The sequence below is a fragment of the Schistocerca serialis genome, chromosome 2, assembly GCF_023864345.2.
Source record: "Schistocerca serialis cubense isolate TAMUIC-IGC-003099 chromosome 2, iqSchSeri2.2, whole genome shotgun sequence".
Taxonomy (NCBI): Eukaryota; Metazoa; Arthropoda; class Insecta; order Orthoptera; family Acrididae; genus Schistocerca; species Schistocerca serialis.
In genome coordinates, this window is record NC_064639.1 from 707,516,995 (window position 1) to 707,537,939 (window position 20,945).

At 43.1% G+C, this 20,945-nt stretch overlaps 1 protein-coding gene across 1 annotated transcript in view; it reads right to left on the reverse strand.

Moving 5' to 3' along the window:
* The window catches only part of LOC126457869 (protein Gawky), a 288,179-nt gene that overhangs the window by 166,514 nt on the left and 100,720 nt on the right, over positions 1 to 20,945 (reverse strand). Inside the window, exon 4 of the mRNA XM_050094525.1 lies at positions 3,840 to 4,113. Coding sequence (XP_049950482.1) covers positions 3,840 to 4,113 — 274 coding nt within the window. The remainder of the gene's footprint in view (positions 1 to 3,839; positions 4,114 to 20,945) is intronic.

Below are 20,945 nucleotides of genomic sequence, written 5' to 3' on the forward strand. Positions count from 1 at the left end.
AAAAAAAAAAAAATTTCCCGAATCTAAGCCACACGTGAAATTTGAGACTCGAAATTCAAAGGGAGAGAAAAGTTTTAGGCCGCACCTTCAAATACACTCCTGGAAATTGAAATAAGAACACCGTGAATTCATTGTCCCAGGAAGGGGAAACTTTATTGACACATTCCTGGGGTCAGATACATCACATGATCACACTGACAGAACCACAGGCACATAGACACAGGCAACAGAGCATGCACAATGTCGGCACTAGTACAGTGTATATCCACCTTTCGCAGCAATGCAGGCTGCTATTCTCCCATGGAGACGATCGTAGAGATGCTGGATGTAGTCCTGTGGAACGGCTTGCCATGCCATTTCCACCTGGCACCTCAGTTGGACCAGCGTTCGTGCTGGACGTGCAGACCGTGTGAGACGACGCTTCATCCAGTCCCAAACATGCTCAATGGGGGACAGATCCGGAGATCTTGCTGGCCAGGGTAGTTGACTTACACCTTCTAGAGCACGTTGGGTGGCACGGGATACATGCGGACGTGCATTGTCCTGTTGGAACAGCAAGTTCCCTTGCCGGTCTAGGAATGGTAGAACGATGGGTTCGATGACGGTTTGGATGTACCGTGCACTATTCAGTGTCCCCTCGACGATCACCAGTGGTGTACGGCCAGTGTAGGAGATCGCTCCCCACACCATGATGCCGGGTGTTGGCCCTGTGTGCCTCGGTCGTATGCAGTCCTGATTGTGGCGCTCACCTGCACGGCGCCAAACACGCATACGACCATCATTGGCACCAAGGCAGAAGCGACTCTCATCGCTGAAGACGACACGTCTCCATTCGTCCCTCCATTCACGCCTGTCGCGACACCACTGGAGGCGGGCTGCACGATGTTGGGGCGTGAGCGGAAGACGGCCTAACGGAGTGCGGGACCGTAGCCCAGCTTCATGGAGACGGTTGCGAATGGTCCTCGCCGATACCCCAGAAGCAACAGTGTCCCTAATTTGCTGGGAAGTGGCGGTGCGGTCCCCTACAGCACTGCGTAGGATCCTACGGTCTTGGCGTGCATCCGTGCGTCGCTGCGGTCCGGTCCCAGGTCGACGGGCACGTGCACCTTCTGCCGACCACTGGCGACAACATCGATGTACTGTGGAGACCTCACGCCCCACGTATTGAGCAATTCGGCGGCACGTCCACCCGGCCTCCCGCATGCCCACTATACGCCCTCGCTCAAAGTCCGTCAACTGCACATACGGTTCACGTCCACGCTGTCGCGGCATGCTACCAGTGTTAAAGACTGCGATGGATCTCCGTATGCCACGGCAAACTGGCTGACACTGACGGCGGCGGAGCACAAATGCTGCGCAGCTAGCGCCATTCGACGGCCAACACCGCGGTTCCTGGTGTGTCCACTGTGCCGTGCGTGTGATCATTGCTTGTACAGCCCTCTCGCAGTGTCCGGAGCAAGTATGGTGGGTCTGACACACCGGTGTCAATGTGTTCTTTTTTCCATTTCCAGGAGTGTAGAAACAAAGTTGGTCCATTGTAATACGAGACAAAATTTAGGTCGAATGAATGACGATACAGCTACAGTAGTTTGGTTTGAGTCGTAAGCTTAGCACTTAAGCTTTACCAGGTAGCCATTGCTATACGTCAGGTGCTCCGTCCATATTTATACGGGTACCCTTCCTTTTTCACGTGCTTCGTCTGGTTTGAATCGATTGCTTATTTTGCTTTGATCTGATAAGTGCCGTTTTCTTTGTTATAGGTGTTTACGTCACTCTAAGCTGAAAATGCATTACTGTACTGTGTCATGCACTGTTTGTCACATTCTGATAATGAGTGTTTACGGCCTGTCGCCGCTTGCGGCCTGTCTCATAACCAAAACAATGGCAAGAGATTGCTATTTGGTGTTACTTACACTGCTGCTTTCTTTGATAATGATCCACAAGAACCAAATAATACACAGCATATGATAGAATTTGTTCCGAACGAGAGTTTAGCGAAAATTTTTCTCCGTTTGAAAATCTTTGCAGACGCCTCTTTAGTACATTACATTCTGCACAGAAGTTAGTCATCTTAGATTCGTGCTTCATTTATGACTATCAGTATTAGGCATAAGAATAACACGAATATAAACATGACACGGTATGTACAGGGTTATTACAAATGATTGAAGCGATTTCACAGCTATACAATAACTTTATTATTTGAGATATTTTCACAATGCTTTGCACACACATACAAAAACTCAAAAAGTTTTTTTAGGCATTCACAAATGCTCGATATGTGCCCCTTTAGTGATTCGGCAGACATCAAGCCGATAATCAAGTTCCTCCCACACTCGGCGCAGCATGTCCCCATCAATGAGTACGAAAGCATCGTTGATGCGAGCTCGCAGTTCTGGCATGTTTCTTGGTAGAGGAGGTTCAAACACTGAATCTTTCACATAACCCCACAGAAAGAAATCGCATGGGGTTAAGTCGGGAGAGCGTGGAGGCCATGACATGAATTGTTGATCATGATCTCCACCACAACCGATCCATTGGTTTTCCAATCTCCTGTTTAAGAAATGCTTCTGCTTTAGCCTTTTCCATAAGATTTTCCAAACTGTCAGCTGTGGTACGTTTAGCTCCCTGCTTGCTTTATTCGTCGACTTCCGCGGCTACGCGTGAAACTTGCCCGCACGCGTTCAACCGTTTCTTCGCTCACTGCAGGCCGACCCGTTGATTTCCCCTTACAGAGGCATCCAGAAGCTTTAAACTGTGCATGCCATCGCTGAATGGAGTTAGCAGTTGGTGGATCTTTGTTGAACTTCGTCCTGAAGTGTCGTTGCACTGTTATGACTGACTGATGTGAGTGCATTTCAAGCACGACATACGCTTTCTCGGCTCCTGTCGCCATTTTGTCTCACTGCGCTCTCGAGCACTCTGGAGGCAGAGACCTGAAGTGCGGCTTCAGCCGAACAAAACTTTATGAGTATTTCTACGTATCTGTAGTGTGTCGTGACCATATGTCAATGAATGGAGCTACAGTGAATTTATGAAATCGCTTCAATCATTTGTAATAGCCCTGTATATTCTTCCGCGTTTGCTGTTGTCTCATTCTAGTTTCGTAGTTTATTACACAGACAGGATTTAAATGAGATAGCAACAAACACGAAAGAATACGCGGCATAATGTTTACATTCTTCTACCTTTTCTTTTAATTTATTTACTGACGCATAGGTTTTGGCGCCAGTATTTATCTTTGTGCCTGCAAAGCATGCCTGTGTAGCGCTACATATAATAGATGGCAGACGTTAGTTGTGGCGGCACCTACCAACATTTTTCAGAACTTCCACATACTTTGTACTCGATTCTAAGCCGCACGTGTTTTTTTGGATTACAAAAACCGGAAAAAAAAGTGCGGCTTAGATTCGAGTACATACGGTATATTCTTATATACTTGTATATTTTCTTTCAATATGCTCACAAGACTTAAAACCTGAAAAATATAAAGTAATAATAACATACACAATTAGTTCAATGTAAAACAAAATTCAAACAAACTAAGTTCATACTTGAATTTGATAATTTCTTTCCTTTACATCATTTCCCAGGTAGTGCTGAGACACTGTTGAAAAAAGTATGCCATAAACTCAAGTCTTTCAATTAGTTCACATTGTAGATGTGACTTATAGTCAGTTGACAATTTTTACTGACATTATTCTACTAATTTCATAAGAAAACTTACAATTGGGCAATAAATACTGATCTTATTATAAGGCTTTCCTACAAAAAAACATGTTGAGATATGCTATAACAACACGAATGATACCACTGAAGCAGAGAGGTCGTAAAATCACCTGCACTAGTTTGTTTGTGGTTTGTCCCATCCCCCAGCCTGCTGGCAGTGGTAGATGCTGGAGGAAGGACAGATTGCTCTACATTTGAATGAACTGCTACTTCTTTGGAACTGATTTGCTGCTGCTGCTGCTGGTAGTGGTCAGAAAATTCTGTGCACGCATGTCCCATTAGATCACTTTGTGCGCATGGAGAATGCTGCACAGGAGGCCGACTGTCTGTTGCTACTTCTGCTTCCAGGGTAGTGGATCCACTGGTACTGCAGTCCATTGAGTCCTGTGGTACAAAGTGGTAATTATATTCATATACATGGATATGCAAGAGGTAAAAGTATTAGCATGAACAATTTTATAGTGTCTGTTACTCTTTTTATTGAACAGCAATTAAGTACACATGAATTGCAGAGCTTCAATCTTCTTGAACCAAACAGAAACAAAACTTCTAGACGAGGATATTTCTTGCCAATTAAAAGTACTATGGGATTTACCGAATAACTCAAAACATGAGTGCTCGAGGACCATCTAACTTTGTCAGGCTGGAAAGCACTCTCTTTGTGTGTGTTTGTGCACGTGTTTATATAAGAGCTGAACATTGCAAGGTTGTCATGAATAAATACATCAGAGCACACAGTACACATCGGTGAGCTGAGACAAGTGAGTTAAAGACGATCTGGGGCAGTCCTTAAATCTGCCACTGTTTGTTTATTGGCATGACCTGGCGCTGGTGGTAGTATCACTATTATCACTATGCATTCCACTTAGTGACCTTGTCAGAAATATGTGTAATTATATTGACTGATCAATCACTATCTTCCTGTTATCCTTGGGCCTGTATGACCTGCCCTTAATTTTTGATCTTTCCCAACTCATATCATCTCTCTCTCTCTCTCTCTCTCTCTCTCTCTCTCTCTCTCTCTCTCTCTCTCTCTCTCTCTCCGGAAGGAACTAATAGCTCCAAAAGTTAGGAAATTTATCGCTTTATCTTTCATGTGTGTGTATCAGCTGTACTACACGTTTTGCATCCTGGAAGTAAGTAAGTATTGGTTAGCAGTTTCGTCTCCTAATTTATAAATCATCTTATTTTGTTCTGGATTGACTTTGGCTCCTTAACAAATATGCTTCCACACATCTCTGTTGTCTGCATTTCTCCTTCAACCTCGGATCTCTATTTTGGCAAAGGCAGCCAACACATGGTCCTTTCAGCAAACATACAAACCCACCTGCAATTAGGATGAAGGTAAACAAATATCCCCACTACTCCATAAGTGAAGACTTCTTTATGTTCTGACGGAAAAAGAGAAAGGTACTACCAAGAAACATATTAAAACATCATTTAGTGTTGAGTGAGCTGATGGTGTACTCGATTATACAGCTTATACGTTTTTACTATGCTTGATGCAGAGTCCTGAAGCCAGAAAATTTAAAATTTTCAATCTCAAATGTATGTCCTTCCCTCAGACATGTAATCTACCTTGTTATGGAGAAATATGTCACAAAGGCAAAAAATAAAAAAAAAACTTATAGTAGTGTTGTGTGACTACACAGATGGAAATATAAAGTTAGTGCCACTTACAACTGGAAAGCTTCAATTTAGGTGCATTTTGAATAGAACAACATTACCTTAAACTTTTGACTTCAACAGCAATGCCTGGATGACTTCAGAAATTTCTGTAAGGTTACTGATTAGTTTAGATAACAAGACTATAGCAGGTCTGTCAGTAATAAGAAATAAGAATGTTGCTACTGTATTTTGTAGTGTTACAAATACTGCCATTAGCTCTGCTGCCTTTCCTGTATACAGTTTGTAAATAGGCTGACTACACTACTTCATTTTCAATCAAACAGCAGGAAAGATTCCCATTATGAATGGAAAGCTGTGTGTTTTTATGTGTCTCTCCCTTTTCTCTCAAAACAGTTACCTTACTTGCATTGTTGAAAGCATCAAAAGCATATGGAATGTCAAGTCCGAGAAAGCACTGTACGTACACAAGTTCAAGCTCAGATTAAGGAAGGATAGGGACGGAAATTGGTTGTACCCTTTTGAAAGGAAACATCCTGGCATATCGTTAAACAATTTAGTAAAATCACAGAAAATCTAAATCTGGATGACCAGATGGGTATTTGAACTGTCATCCTACTGAATGGAAGACTCCACAATGTTAATCACTGTGCCACGCCACTGGGTCAAAGTGTTCAGCATTTAACACTTTTGGTGAAACTATCAGTGTGATAGGTACACTGCACAGTACATCCGCCTCGTGCACTCAGACGACACAGCTGAACACTCTTATAGATCATATCTCAAATACGATTAAGAATATTGAGCTAACTGATAAAAAACTTAAGTGGATCACTGAGGTTAAAAGCTTGCAGGAGGATGTCATAGCAATATAACAGCTTATGTTCTTCATCAAGAAGCAGCAGGAGAGCGAGTAAGGTGAAGGGCACCTCCAGATGTTGCAGAGGATGTGGAGGTCCGAAGAGATGTTTCAGACCAACTCAGTGAAGTACCAAATCCCTTGCTTTTGGTCATTCAAAATATCCGTACCTTGCCAATCAGTAATATCAATCATACTGTGGAGGTATCTGGTTACTGGTGGAACTACAAAACCTAGCCGAAACACTGTAAATACCACACAAGGTAGTGTGCAAGCTTATTTACCGACTAGCACAGAGCAATTAGCTAAATTGACCACGGAAAATCTGGAAAGTGGTGGTTTGTTTCCTGCACTCCATAGAAGAATTTTATTTGATTGTATAGGGACACATGGGCTTGGAGACTTGATTGAAGAGCACTCCTATAACTTACAGACTTCTATACAGAGCATGTGCAAGGGCCTAGAACTGCGTATCTCTAGACATTAGTAAGGAAGAGACTGTCACGAGTGTCTTGAAAGGCATGCGGCCGAAGGATCACTCGCATGCCATATTTTTAAACAAGCTGTGCTCATTTTCTACTTGGATGGTATGATAATGAGTATCGAAAATCACAAAGATGGTGATGAGAAGCAGGGCTACGAGAGGCTACCAGATAACCATAACAGGTGCTTCAGAGACTGGGCTGGGAACTTGGACATAAAGAGGGACATGTCGTGTGACTCTTTTAGGTTCAGCTATACATTATACCTGATGAGGGATTGCAAAGATCTGATGAAACAGTGTCAGAATGACAAATGCCAGGACCAAGCACAGGGGTGGGGTTCCTGGAAACCACTAGGCGGGTTAGCAGATTATGTGCACACTAATTGGAGCCGTATCACTGAGTGCACTAGTGGACTCAGGCAGCAGTGTCTTCTAACTAGATTATGACTGGTTGTGCAAACATACGCAGATAGCCAAGTTGCCTCAGCTGGAACACAAGTCAAAGGGAAATGCAACTCCACGACAGAGAATCCATTGCACGTGGCTGGTAAAATTAGATGTAGACTTAGGATAGGAGATTTTACTTGGTCATACTGGGTTTTAATAGTTAATGGGGCTTTTAATTAAATTAGTGATTGTGTCTTTATTTTTTAATGGGTACGGGGTGCATATTGGACTATGTCAGTCATGACTTAGGTTTTAAATTTTCCCCTGCCACCAAAATTAAGTTCTGCAGGCATTGGGACTCAATGGGTGTAAGTCAGGTCCAAACTAGAAGTTCCGAGGTCAATGTGGGGCATTTGCCAGAGTATAAAGCCAGGCAATTAATTGAAGTTTTAGAACAATTCTCCAAGGTGCTCACCAACAGACTAGAAGTTACAAACAAAATTGTGTATAAAATCCAATTGAAGAACCAAGTCCTGGGGTGACAGGTACCTTACAGATTGTCACAACCTAAATAATCAAATTGTATAAAATAGTGAAACAATTACTAAAGGATGGGGGTTATCAGACCATCAGTGTCACCATATGCAGCTCCCATTTTTCTCACGCCTAAACAGAACAACATAGGATTCCAGCCAATAACTGATTACTGAGCATTGAACCAAAAGGTGGTAACGGAGTCAGTGCTGTTGTCAGATCTTTGCAACTGCTTCACTTGGTTCAGTGGAGTCAAGAACTTTACAGTACTAAATCTAAATCATGCTTATTACCAAGTTCCTTTAACAGAGGACTCTAAACCACTGACAGTATTCTGCATGGATTACAATATGTTTGAATTCAACAGAGTGCCACAAGGTCTGTTCACCTGGGCCATAGTGCTTTCTTGTTTGTTAAGATTGTGCTGAGGGATTTAAAGTTTAGTGTGTGACATTTTCATTTATAAAAAGGGCTTTGAAGACCACCTGGAACACTTGGGTGACATCTTGTGGCAGCTGAGGCAACCTGCCTTGAAAATAAAACCAAGTAATGTTAACGCCAGCTTGCAAGAAAATTTTCTCCTTGGGATGCATCATGTCAGCCACAGGAGTCAGCGTGGGCCAGTCAAGGATGACCACCGTGCACAAGTTCCCACAACAAGAATCAGATTTCTTGATTCATTGGCAGGGCCAATTTTTTTAGAAAGTTCGTCCCCAATTTTGTCATTTGGTCTCACCATTTAACACCGTTTTGGAAAAAAGACGCAAAGTTTGAGTGGGGGGCATCACGACAGACATCTTTCAACACACTGAAATGTGCCCTTAGTGAGGCCCCAAGTGTTATGTAAGCCTGACTTTAATTTACCTTTCACTGTACAGGTTGATGCTTCAAACGGAGGCATTGCAGCTGTTGTCCTGCAGGAGCAGGGTGGTGCACATCCTCCCTTAGCCTATGCCTCCAGGGCACTGCCAGGGGTGGGGAAACACTACTCCATTTGTTAACTTTAAGTGCTGGCTGTACTGTTGACCCTAGGAAGATTTAAATTTTATCTGTAACACGCCACTTCAAACCAGAGACAGACAACCAAACATTGAGCTGGGTGCTGGTCAAAATGCGCAAGATCATCCAAATATCAAAACGGGCAGGGCACATATCATCCTTCCAATCTGAAGTGGTCCATACCAAGGTCACCCAGAACCCCATAGTTGATGCACTGAGTAACATGTTTAGTCCCAAGGAAGAAACACCTAATGGAGAAGAGAAGGCACCCGTAGCTGCAGCGATAGCAGAGATGCCCATGACCCATGCTGACTGAGGTTCCAAAATTATTCTCTAACCTCAGTGAGGAGCAAGAAAGGGACGATCAGCTGAAGGAAGGATTGAACTATGGAAGGGACATCAAGTTGACAGGCATACATTAGAAAAGGGAATTTTATACTCCAAGACAAGATATGATGAATTTAATTTACCTGCCCAGGAAAATAGTGGACCACAAAACGAAAATTAAAAGCAATGAACAGATGGTGTGAAAGGTAAGGGCAAGAACATTCAAGAAGTAGTTTCAAAATGTCAGGAGTGAAAGTGGGGAAAACACTGATGCCATTGATAAGAATGGTTCTTTTACACTCCACCCTGAGAGAGAGATACATCCCACAGACAAACTATCTGTCGAGACCCCTCCCACACACTAAGGCTGGAAACAGATTTGTATTTGTTGTTGTAGATACCTTCACCAGGCTCATTTGGTCAATCCCCTGTAGATAGACCACTACTGCATACAGTGTGAAGAATTTATCAGACATCTTCGTGAGTTTTGGCCCTCCTAGGGCACTTGTAAGTAACAACATGCCAGCATTTAAGTCATGGGGATTTCAGGTATTTTGTTTCAGACTTGCTATCAGGCACATTACAATAAAACCATACTGCCCTCAGTCCTCCTTCGTGGAACAGATAAACCAAAATCTCAAATCATCACTCATGATTTACCAATTACAGTCTCAGAGTGTATCGGACAGCTTCTTGAGATGGCTGAGCATGGCTTTTAACACAGCGAACCACGAGTCACATAAAATGATTCCCCCTCAGCTAATGTTGACATATGATGTTAACGCACCCCTGAGCAATGTCTGGTCGCTGAAAGACTTGGTGCACAACCATGTCAGCCGCAACTAACAGAGACGGACATGAATTTGTAACCGGGAGGCGGCATGCAGTGCAAAAGGCAGTGGGGGACACCATTTACGTAAAGAATAGATGTCTGGGAAGAGAGTAAAAGGACAGATGCGATCACTGTGAAGAAGCTGCCCCAATTTGTAGGCCCATGCAGGGTGTTCAAAGTTCTGTCACCTGTTAACTTTCTTATGGAGTACTTGCAGATGCATTGCAAGGTCAGTGTTAAAGTGAATAAGGTTAAGCTGGGAGATCCAGCAGACAGCAAACAGGTGTACTAAACTTGTCTCTTTTAGCCCCTTACCCCATCTCTATCTTGGGGAGACTGATATGTCAATATCAATTCTATTCAAACTACCACACCACTGCCTCAGGAAGGTTCCATGTGGCACCCTGGGTGTGCCCTGTCTCTGACTTGAGGAGTGTTCAAATAGTGATGCACGAGGTGGGAATGCGAGAGCAGTGTCTGAGCAACCGTGCAGGGGATCCGATAGTATGTGGCATCTCCCAGCATCATTAGGCACAGGTACTGCAGGCTTCTGCTGCAGAAAGGCTCTATGGTGTGACAAGGACAGATCCTGCAGTGTGCGAATAGGAACTTTGCCTTCCTGCTGCACTGGAACTGCATATCACATCGTACACTTCAATGCCCAGACTTCCTACGGACAACCTTTTGTGAGCTTGCTCTATCCGACGTAATGTTAATAGTGAGTAGTGGTTATGTTACTCCTGCTGCTTGTTCTAGCACTTGTTTTGGCACTGTAAGTGCAAATGTCATACAACATGTTGGTTTAGCAGGATTATGAGGCAGCCGTGACAGGGTGTGTGCTGCTAAGCGATTTGGTAAATTACATTCCGTGTGTTAATACAATATATTATTCTCCGGTTCTAGAATACTGTCATTGTCATGTAAATCTGGTGTGTCCAGGTACACCAAAGGTGCCACCATTTTGTAATACGTGGCAGAGTACTGTCTGCTCTGATGGACCAGAGCAGACATCCAGATCAGATACGTAAACTGGTATTCTATTAACAGGGTTTTCCTATTTAAATTCACTTACTGTGGTGCTCTGCTGTCTAAATTGTAAGCAATCATGCTTTGAATTTGCACAGTGGTCATTCATACAGTGTAGTGAATTATTCAAATTAACTGTCTTCCCTTGCTTGCCTGTTTGACGTTTATCTGATACTTTAAGTTTAAAATTTTGTGCACTTCTCTATAATTGGATCTGAGTGCAGACACAAGTCTCTACTCGGACTTGACAGCTTTAACATTAAAAGTTGTTGGTTTGCCAGTCACTTGCTGTTAGCTCCCACGTAAGAATGTGTTTTGTGTATTTGATTCCACTTGTTACTGTTGCCTGTGTGCTCACAGCTGATATTTGTGTAAATTGCCTTCTTCAAATTCTAGCTCAATAGAACTAACAGTTAAAGTGTGTGTGTGTGTGTGTGTGTGTGTGTGTGTGTGTGTGTGTGTGTGTGTTTTCTTATATCTGCTGTTTAACCAAGTGCAATTATTTTCTCCCTTTTGAAATTTTTTTAGTTAAAAACTTTTAGTGCAAGTCTGAATATCTACGCTGTCATCATTGAATCTGCAAAACAAGGATTATGGAATGTAGTCTAATTAAGTCGGGTGATGCTGAGGGAATTAGATTAGGAAATGAGGCACTTAAAGTAGTAAAGGAGTTTTGCTATTTGGGGAGCAAAATAACTGATGATGGTCGAAGTAGAGAGGATATAAAATGTAGGCTGGCAATGGCAAGGAAAGCGTTTCTGAAGAAGAGAAATTTGTTAACATCCAGTATTGATTTAAGTGTCAGGAAGTCATTTCTCAAAGTATTTGTATGGAGTGTAGCCATGTATGGAAGTGAAACATGGACGATAAATAGTTTGGACAAGAAGAGAATAGAAGTTTTCGAAATGTGGTGCTACAGAAGAATGCTGAAGATTAGATGGGTAGATCACATAACTAATGAGGAAGTATTGAATAGGATTGGGGAGAAGAGAAGTTTGTGGCACAACTTGACCAGAAGAAGGGATCGGTTGGTAGGACATGTTCTGAGGCATCAAGGGATCACCAATTTAGTATTGGAGGGCTGCGTGGAGGGTAAAAATCGTAGAGGGAGACCAAGAGATGAATACACTAAGCAGATTCAGAAGGACGTAGGTTGCAGTAGGTACTGGGAGATGAAAAAGCTTGCACAGGATAGAGTAGCATGGAGAGCTGCATCAAACCAGTCTCAGGACTGAAGACCACAACAAACAAACCATTGAATCTTTTAACATTGTTAGATGTATATGCTTGCTACAACACTGAAAGTCACATAGTGACGTTGCGTCAAATAAAAGTGGCAGAGAACATCAGCGTGTCACAAATACAATAACGTATAATTAAAACATACAACATGTTGTGCTGATGTCCCAGCATACACTACTTGCTTTACACCACAATGTAACACACACACACACACACACACACACACACACACACACACACACACACACACGCGCGTGTGCTCCCCCACACTCAGATACATGCACAGGGTGAACATTAATAAAACCAACAAATTGCAGGAATGGATTCCTGACTGGAGATGGAGAAAAAAAAAGTCCTATGAACATGAGTCCAGAAATGCATCATTGGCACGGTAGAAGGCACTGATGAATGGAAGTTTCTCTGACCACATATCGCGTGTTCCTTGTGTGTTGCAGGCAGTGCGATTGACACAGCGTACTGTACGCAGCAGAATGGTCTGGTATTTACAGTATTCACGCCGGGAAGAAGGTGAGATGCTGCTTGGGTACGGCCAAGCAGATGGAAATGCTTGAGAGGCTGCACAAAAATGAGTACCCTCACAGACACCGATCACATCACACAAAATTTCACATCCTTTTTGGGCATGTTTGTGACCATGGGTTCTTTCAGAGAGATGACCACCACCAACAATTATGTGTATACTGCATGACAACCACTACTGTGTCTTCCAGCTGCAATGAGTGCAAGGATTATCAGCAGTGGATTTCCCTCTACGGGAAGGATTTTGTTAATAATTTTTCCACCAGGCCATCACCATTATTGGATTTCTGTCATTAGTCTTCTTTACCAACAAATCAAACTTTACCAGAACTGGCATCATCAATCATTGGGGGATGGTTGAAACATCTCATCTGCATCAGTTAACTGTCGATGTGTTGGCGGAGATTCTTCATGACCATATCCTTGGACCAGTCATTATTCCACAACATCTAGATGGAGGAATGCACCTGAACTTACACCGGATACTCTGCCTGGGCTACTTGAGAAAGTGCCTTTGGCAATAGACATATTATGTGGTTTCTGCACAACAAAGCACACCCCCCACTTCTGCATTACTGTTTGCAGACACCTCACCTCACGAACATCTTCCCTGGACACTGGATATTATGTGGAGGCCCTATAACATAGCCTGTTAGATCAACAGACTTAAACCCCTCGGATTTTTACCTTGAGGTAAGGGCATGTGGAAAGTCCTGTGTATGCTGAACCAGTTCCTGATGTGCAGACACATTCAACAGCATGTTCGCGACACTGTGATACTGTTTGGAGAGAGGTAAAAATGTGCATAAGAGTGCGGCAATCCATTATGCAAGGCGTGAACATGTGCACTGCATCCCATGGAGGCCACTTTGAACATCTGTCGTGACGTGGATGCGATGCAGCTCTGTACTGCATTCTGGGAAGATTTGTCATTGACACACACCTTCCACTTCCAGACACATATTCGTAGTATCTTCTTTTCTCCATTTCCAGTCAGGAATCCATTCCTGCAGTTTGTCAGCTTTTATTAATGTTCACTGTGTTTGACCAAGTTCAGATCTAGAGAGTTAAGGGGCCAGCACATCAATTGGAACTTGCCACCGTGTTCCTCGACCCACTCCATCACACTCCTGGCCTTATGACACGGAGCATTATCTTGTTGAAAAATGACACCAACATCGGGAAACATTATCGTGATGAAAGGGTGTACATTGTCTGTAACTAGTGTATGATACTCCTTGGTCATCATGGTGCCTTGCACCATATCTGTTGGACCCTTGGATGCCTACGTGAATGTTCCCCAGGGCATAATGGTGCTGCTGCCAGTTTCTCTCTGTCCCGCAGTACGGGTGTTAAGGATCTGTTCCCCTGGAGGATGACGGATTCATGTCCTTCCTTTGGCATTATGAAGAAGGTATCGGGATTAATCAGACCATGCAACGCTCTTCCTCTGTACCAACATCCAGTTGCCGATGGCAAACTGCCAGTTACAGTCATAGTTGCTGATGTCGTGATGTTAACATTGGCACGTGCGTGAGTCGTCGGATGGGGAAGCACTTCATTAGGAGTGTTTGGTGCAATGTGCATTCAGATACACTTGTACTCCGCCAAGCATTAAAGTCTGATGTTAGTTCTGATACAGTTTGCTGCCTGCCCTGTTTTACCAGTCTGCCAAGCTTACAACGTCTGACATCTGTAATGAGAGAAGGCATCTCAATCTCACAATGTCTGGACTTGGTTTCACCTTGGTTTTGCCACGTGTTGAAGACACTCATCACAGAACTCCTCGAACACCCAACAAGTAGTGCAGTTTCCGAAATGCTCGTGCCGAGTTTCTGGGCCATCACAATCTGCGTTCAATCAAACTCAGATAGATAGAGCACCTTGCCCATTCTACACACAGACAGCATGCTCTCCGATACTACGTGCAAAGTGCATATGTCTGACTAGCAGTGACTTTTCACCAGGTGGCGCTGTTATCATCTGGATGGGTTTATTTCAATAGTATGTCGGTGGTCATAATTTCTGCCTGATCAGTGTATACAGCCTACTCCATCTGAATGTTAATTAGAATATTTTGTGAAAATCTGAAGTAAATCTGTCAAGACCTTTCCGAGTCTTATGGTAACAACATTAAATGATGACTTGCCTTTATGTAGCAGTATAGATTGTATGTATACTAAGAAATTTCTCATAGAGGAGGAAACAAACTGACAAGAGATCTGCATTTAATAATACATTTGGGGGTCACTAAGGTAGTAATTGAGAGTAGTGTTGAAATCAACTTAAGTTCCAAATTTTATTTTGTCACACACAACTTACCATAAAGTACAACCAGACAGAAAATAAAGGAACAGATGATTATTAGGGTTTAAAGTCCCATGAATAACAATGTCATTAAGGAGACTGAACTAAAGCTCGCATTGAGAGGGTATGGGGAAGGAAACTGGTGGTGTCCTTTTGAAGTATCTGTCAACCATATCTTACCCTTGTGTCATCTTGCTTGGTACCCATGGCCTGATTGTCCATCAAAAGGGTTGATGACGGATATCCAACAATAACTGAATATTTATGTGAGGAATTTTAGTTCTCCAGTTTACTTTTCTTCATTTGACAAATGTCATACCACAGACTTTCAACAAAAAATAAAAAGAGAGAACCTATCTTCATTCCTTCACAACCTCAACACCTTCTCTCATACACATTTTATCTGGTCCTCCCCAACACAGCATGCCACCCTAATGTATGATAGCTCCATTCACACCTCTATCCGTATTAAAACCCACCAACAGTACCTGCATTTAAACAGCTGTCATCCCTTCCACGCCAAAAAATCTGTCCCATACAACCTGGCCAGCTGGGGACTGCGTATTTGCAGTGAAAGGAACTCCCTTTGCCAGAATGCCGAAAGTCTCACCAAAGCTTTCACAAACAGGTGATACAACACCCCCCCCCCCCCCCCCCCCGACCTAGTCCACAAACAGATCTCTCTTAACATTCCCTCACACCCTCCAATTCTCCCACTACCCCATGAAACAGTTACAAAAGGAATGCTCCCTTCATCACCCAACACAAATCCTGACTTGAACAACTGTATTACATCCTTAGTCAGGGCTTTGGTTACCTATAATCATGCCCTGACATGAGGCACATCCTACCAAAGATCCTTCTCACCCCTCCTGAAGTGGTATTCCCCCACCCACTCAACCTCCTAGTCCATCCCTATGCCAATCCCATCCCCTCGCCACAGAGATCATATCCCAGTGGAAGACCCAGGTGCAAGACCTGCCCAATTCTGCCACTGAGCACCTCCTATTCCAGTCCTGTCACACAGGCTTATTCTACCGCATCAGAGGCCAGGCCACCAGCGAAAGCGGTGATGACGTATCTCCTTCAGACCCTGGGTTGCCTTTTATACGTAATTTTGAAAATAGAAATTTTTAGGGTGTCAAAACCAGTCCGCAATTTGTTAGAAAAAATTATTTTCAGAAATTTCTCAAAATTTTGGAACTGCACAATTGCATGTTTGGTCCTTTACCACAACATTTTTTGCGATATACACGCAGTAACTAAGTAATGTTTTCATTCACATTCCTTTCTGTGATGCAAGCAAGAGCAGCTGACATATTTGGGTAAACACAGGTACACATCACATCTATTAAATTTTGTTTCTGAAAGCCATCTGCAATGGGTTGTTTGGTAACTTCTTGTAGATTCTAAACCATCAACAACAGGCCATTGATCAAATTTGTCTAATCTCTTATCTGTGAGTGTGATGGTTTGTATCTTTCAGTTTCAATTATAATAAATGTCCTCCTCCTGTTTCAAAATGATCATCAATCCCTCTATGGCCATCCAGATAGCAGCAAATAATTTATGTCTTTCATTAGAGGTTTATTGGCTTTACTGTCATTCCTATATTGAATTCATACTTCATGTCTACCAGATGTAAATTTATGTTTAGGATCTCCTCCTAAGTTTACGTGTGTGCAATACATCTCCATCTGCTGATACACACACACACCAATTCCTTCCATTGACTGACTGCACTTGCATACAATTGATGGGCACACTGAACAACTTCTTGATTTCCTGCGAATGTTGCAAGTTGTTGCTTTGTTTTGATCATGCAGTAAATGTCTCTGAAGATTGCAGCTTCTTGATACAATTGTTCATTGAAATGATTTAGGAAATAAGACGCTGGATTTATAACTTTGACAACATCCTGAAACAAATGAAATTAAATTTTTCTTGAAAAATATTGTACACAAACAAACCTCTGCTTTAACATAGGTAGGTGGTAAGGTGTACTGCTCTGTTTGACCTTCAGAAGATGGTGGCACCTGAGAAAATGATTCTTTCCCCAAATATTCCGTTGACCTGATTTTTTAACATTTGCTAGTGCAGCTGTAGCCAAAACATGTATGTTTTGTTCCTCCTGGTGCTGCTTATAATGTTGCTGGTTGATGTTCTACAGGTTTTGTTGTTACATGTCATTTTCACTGAACTGTGACGTGGATGCTTCTTCAAAATCTTCACTTTATGACGACAACCCAGACAAATTTTTCCAGGAATTTCTGCATTTCTCTTTGCAGTTGGGAGCAAAGCAGAATCAAGGGTATCATCATCAATGCTTAAATCATCTGTATCTTACAGGATTAGCAAAGCAGTGATCGCAGAATCACTCAGATGTGCTGAAACCAATAATTTAATTTTCTTTTTCAATAAATTTCTAGACGGGTGATATTATCAAAGTAATGACAAAACAGTGTCACAGGATCATATAAAACCAACTGGCTGTCAGACATAACAGAAAAATATGTTGAAACAAATACAGATATAAGCACTTTGACAACATGCTTTGGTCTTAAAAATTTAACATTAGGCCCAATACATACACAATTGTGCATGTGCAAATGTTTCCATTTATATTTCCAATAATTTTCAATTAAATGAACAGTTTATAAGATATTTGCTTAATATGATCAATGTAAAGTAGATTTAAGTCATGAAAGCTATCTAAACCAAACTTATGACAATGCAATGGAAAATCTAGAATGGAATGTAACAGTATTATTAGAAGGGAAGTTGTGAAGTGGATGCTTCTTAAAAATCTTCACTTTATGACAACGAACCAGAAAAATTTTTCCGGGAGTTTCCGCATTTCTCTTTGCAGTTTAAAGTGAAGCAGAATCAATGATATCATCATCATTGCTTAAATCATCTGCATCTTACAGGTTTAGCAAAGCAGCATTTCCACTATATGGTGAGTAGCAACTTTCCTTATGATAACACAGACAAACAGTCAAATGTGTGCTTCTTGGCCACCACCATAACTCTAACCACATGTCTGATGATGACTGCTGGTGCCCTCCAGTGATCAATTGTGGAAATAAAAGGCTTCCCACATCTCAACTCCCCCCCACCATGATTGCACAGTGCAGGCCTGAATTTCCTAGCAAATACAGCACGCAAAACTACAAATACACAATAGTGCGTGCAGGGCCTGACAGGAGCATACCAACCCTGCTGTTGTCATTACGCAGGTTTTTCTTTGGCGTGCCTACCAAGTGGCTGTCCAATAGAATAAACGGCCAGCAATAAACTGTGGCATAGAGCAAAATGCAGCTGAACATAACATGCTTAATTTCAATGGCTGCTTCACAACCCAGACTATCTGGATAGTCCCCTGCATCACCACTTTTCTAACTGTGCAGATGGGAATTATCCTTACAACACATGCTCCATTCCCAAAACTATCCCAACCTCAACCTATGGTCCCCACACCATCCACCCAACAGTTTCCGCCTCCTGCCTTATGACCTTCCCTCTATTCATGTCCCCTCACCCTCACTGTGTGCCGCCCTTTGCCAAAGCACTCACCCTTCTTTCCTCTACCCTGCTCGCTCCCCCCCCCCCCCACCCCCCCCCCCCCCAACTGCATAACCTTTTGAAGCTGCACCTGGTGGCAATCTTGTCATGCCTCCATCTAGTCCCTGCATGCTCCAGTAGAGAGTGCTCCTCTCTCCCTGCAGCCATACTCTGTTATCCCTTCCTCTTCCCCATCCTTCCAAATTGCTGCTTTTGTTTTCGTTCCACATGACAGTTGTATTTCAGTCCCAGCTGCTGGAGGTAGTGGCCATGTGTGCATGAGATGTTCTTCCTTGAGTGAATCATTCATCTACATCTACATGGATACTCGGCAAATCACATTTAAATGCCTATTGTTCCAATCTCGTATAGTGCGCGGAAAGAACAAACACCTATATCTTTCCGTATGAGCTCTGATTCCCCTTATTTTATCGTGGTGATCATTTCTCTCTATGTAGGTCAGTGTCAACAAAATATTTTTGCATTCAGAGGAGAAAGTTGGCGACTGGAACTTCGTGAGAAGATTTCACCACAATGAAAAATGCCTTTGTTTTAATGATGTCCACCACAAATCCTATATCATTTCAGTGACACTCTCTCCCCTATTTCATAATAATACAAAACGTGCTGCCCTTCTTTCAATATTTCGATGTATTCCGCCAATCCTATCTATCAGTAGTATTCTAAAAAAAGATGGACAAGCATACGGTAGGCAGTCTCCTTAGCAGATCTGTTACATTTTCTAAGTGTCCTGCCAATAAAACAGTGTCTTTGGTTTGCCTTTCCCACAACATTTTCTGTGTGTTCCCTCCAATTTAAGTTGTTCGTAACTGTAATTCTTAGGTATTTAGTTGAATTTACGGCCATTAGATTTGACTGACTTATCAAGTAGCCAAAATTTAACTAGCCTCCCACGTCCATGATACCACCCACTTCCTTCATTAATTCTTCACTATCCCCACCACTTCACCTCCTGTACCCTATGCGTCACAGCTGATGCCCTTTCCCTATACACCAACACGCCTCATACCCATGGTCTTGCCACTAATGAACACTACCTTTCCCAATGTCCTTCAGCCTCCAAACCTGCTACCTCATTCTTCATACAGCATACAAACTTTATCATAACTCACAACTACTACTACTTTGAAATAAAGGCACACAGACAAATCCGAGCACAGCCATGGGCACTCACATACTATCCCCATATTCCAACCTTTTTATGGGCAATCTAAAGGAGATCTTCCGAGCCTCCTGAAATACCAAACACCCAGTCTGGTTCAAGTTCACTGATGATATCTTCTTGATCTGGACTCAGCACCAAGACACCTTATCCTCATTCCTTCACAAGCTCAACACTTCTCCCATTCACTTTACCTAGTCCTCCTCAATGCAGCATGCCAACTTCCTGGGTGCTGATGTCTTCTCTGATGGTTCCATACACACCTCTCTACAGCCACTAACAGTATCTGCATTTCGACAGCCCTACTATACAGCCTGGTCAGCCAATCTGCAGTGACAAGAACTCCCTTGCCCAGAATGCTGAAGGTCTCGTCAAGTCCTTCATAAACAGGCACTATCCTCCAGAACTAATCCATAGACAGAATGCCCATCCCATTTCCTCACACTCTCCCAATCATTCCACCACCCTCCATGAAACAGTTACAAAGCAGTGCCCCCTTTGTCATTCAATAGCACCCATGACTGGAACAACTGAACCACATTCTTCATCAGGGCTTCGATTATCTATCATAATGCCATCAAATAGGGGGCATCCTTGCCACCTCTCCTAATGAAGTGTTCCATCACCAACCCAACCTCAATGACATCCTAGTGCATCCATACACTACTCCCAATCCCAAACCCGGACCACAGGGATCATAACTGTGAAAAACCCAAGTGCAAGACCTACCCAATCTTCCCACAGAGCACTTCCTATTCCAGCCTTGTCACAGGCTTATCCTCCCACCGGAGGCCCGGCCACCTGTGAAAGCAGCCACGTCATACCAGCTCTGCTGCAATCATTGCACAGCTTTTTTTTTATTGGTACAACTACCAGCCAGCTGTCCATCAGGATGGATGGCCAATGCCAAACTGTGGACAAGAGCAAAGTAGACCACCCTAGGGCACAACATGCAGCTGAACATAACATGCTTTATTTCAATGGGTGATTCACAACCCAGACCATCTGAATGCTCCCTTCCACCTACAGCTTTTCTCAATTGTACATTATTCTGACCACAACCTATGGTAACCTACTGTCCCGGCACCCTCCACCCAACCGTTTCCATCCCCTTTCCTATAATTTGCTCTCCTACTCACATCCCCTCGTCGTCCTCATTGTGTGCCATCCTTTGTCAAACATCCGTCCAACTTTCCCCTGCACTGCTCCTCTCCTTTCCTTCTTCCCACCTCCCCTCCCCCCAACTCCGAACTCCCTGCTCCACGGCCTCCCAACACTGGACCTGGTGGTAGTCTTGTCATGTATC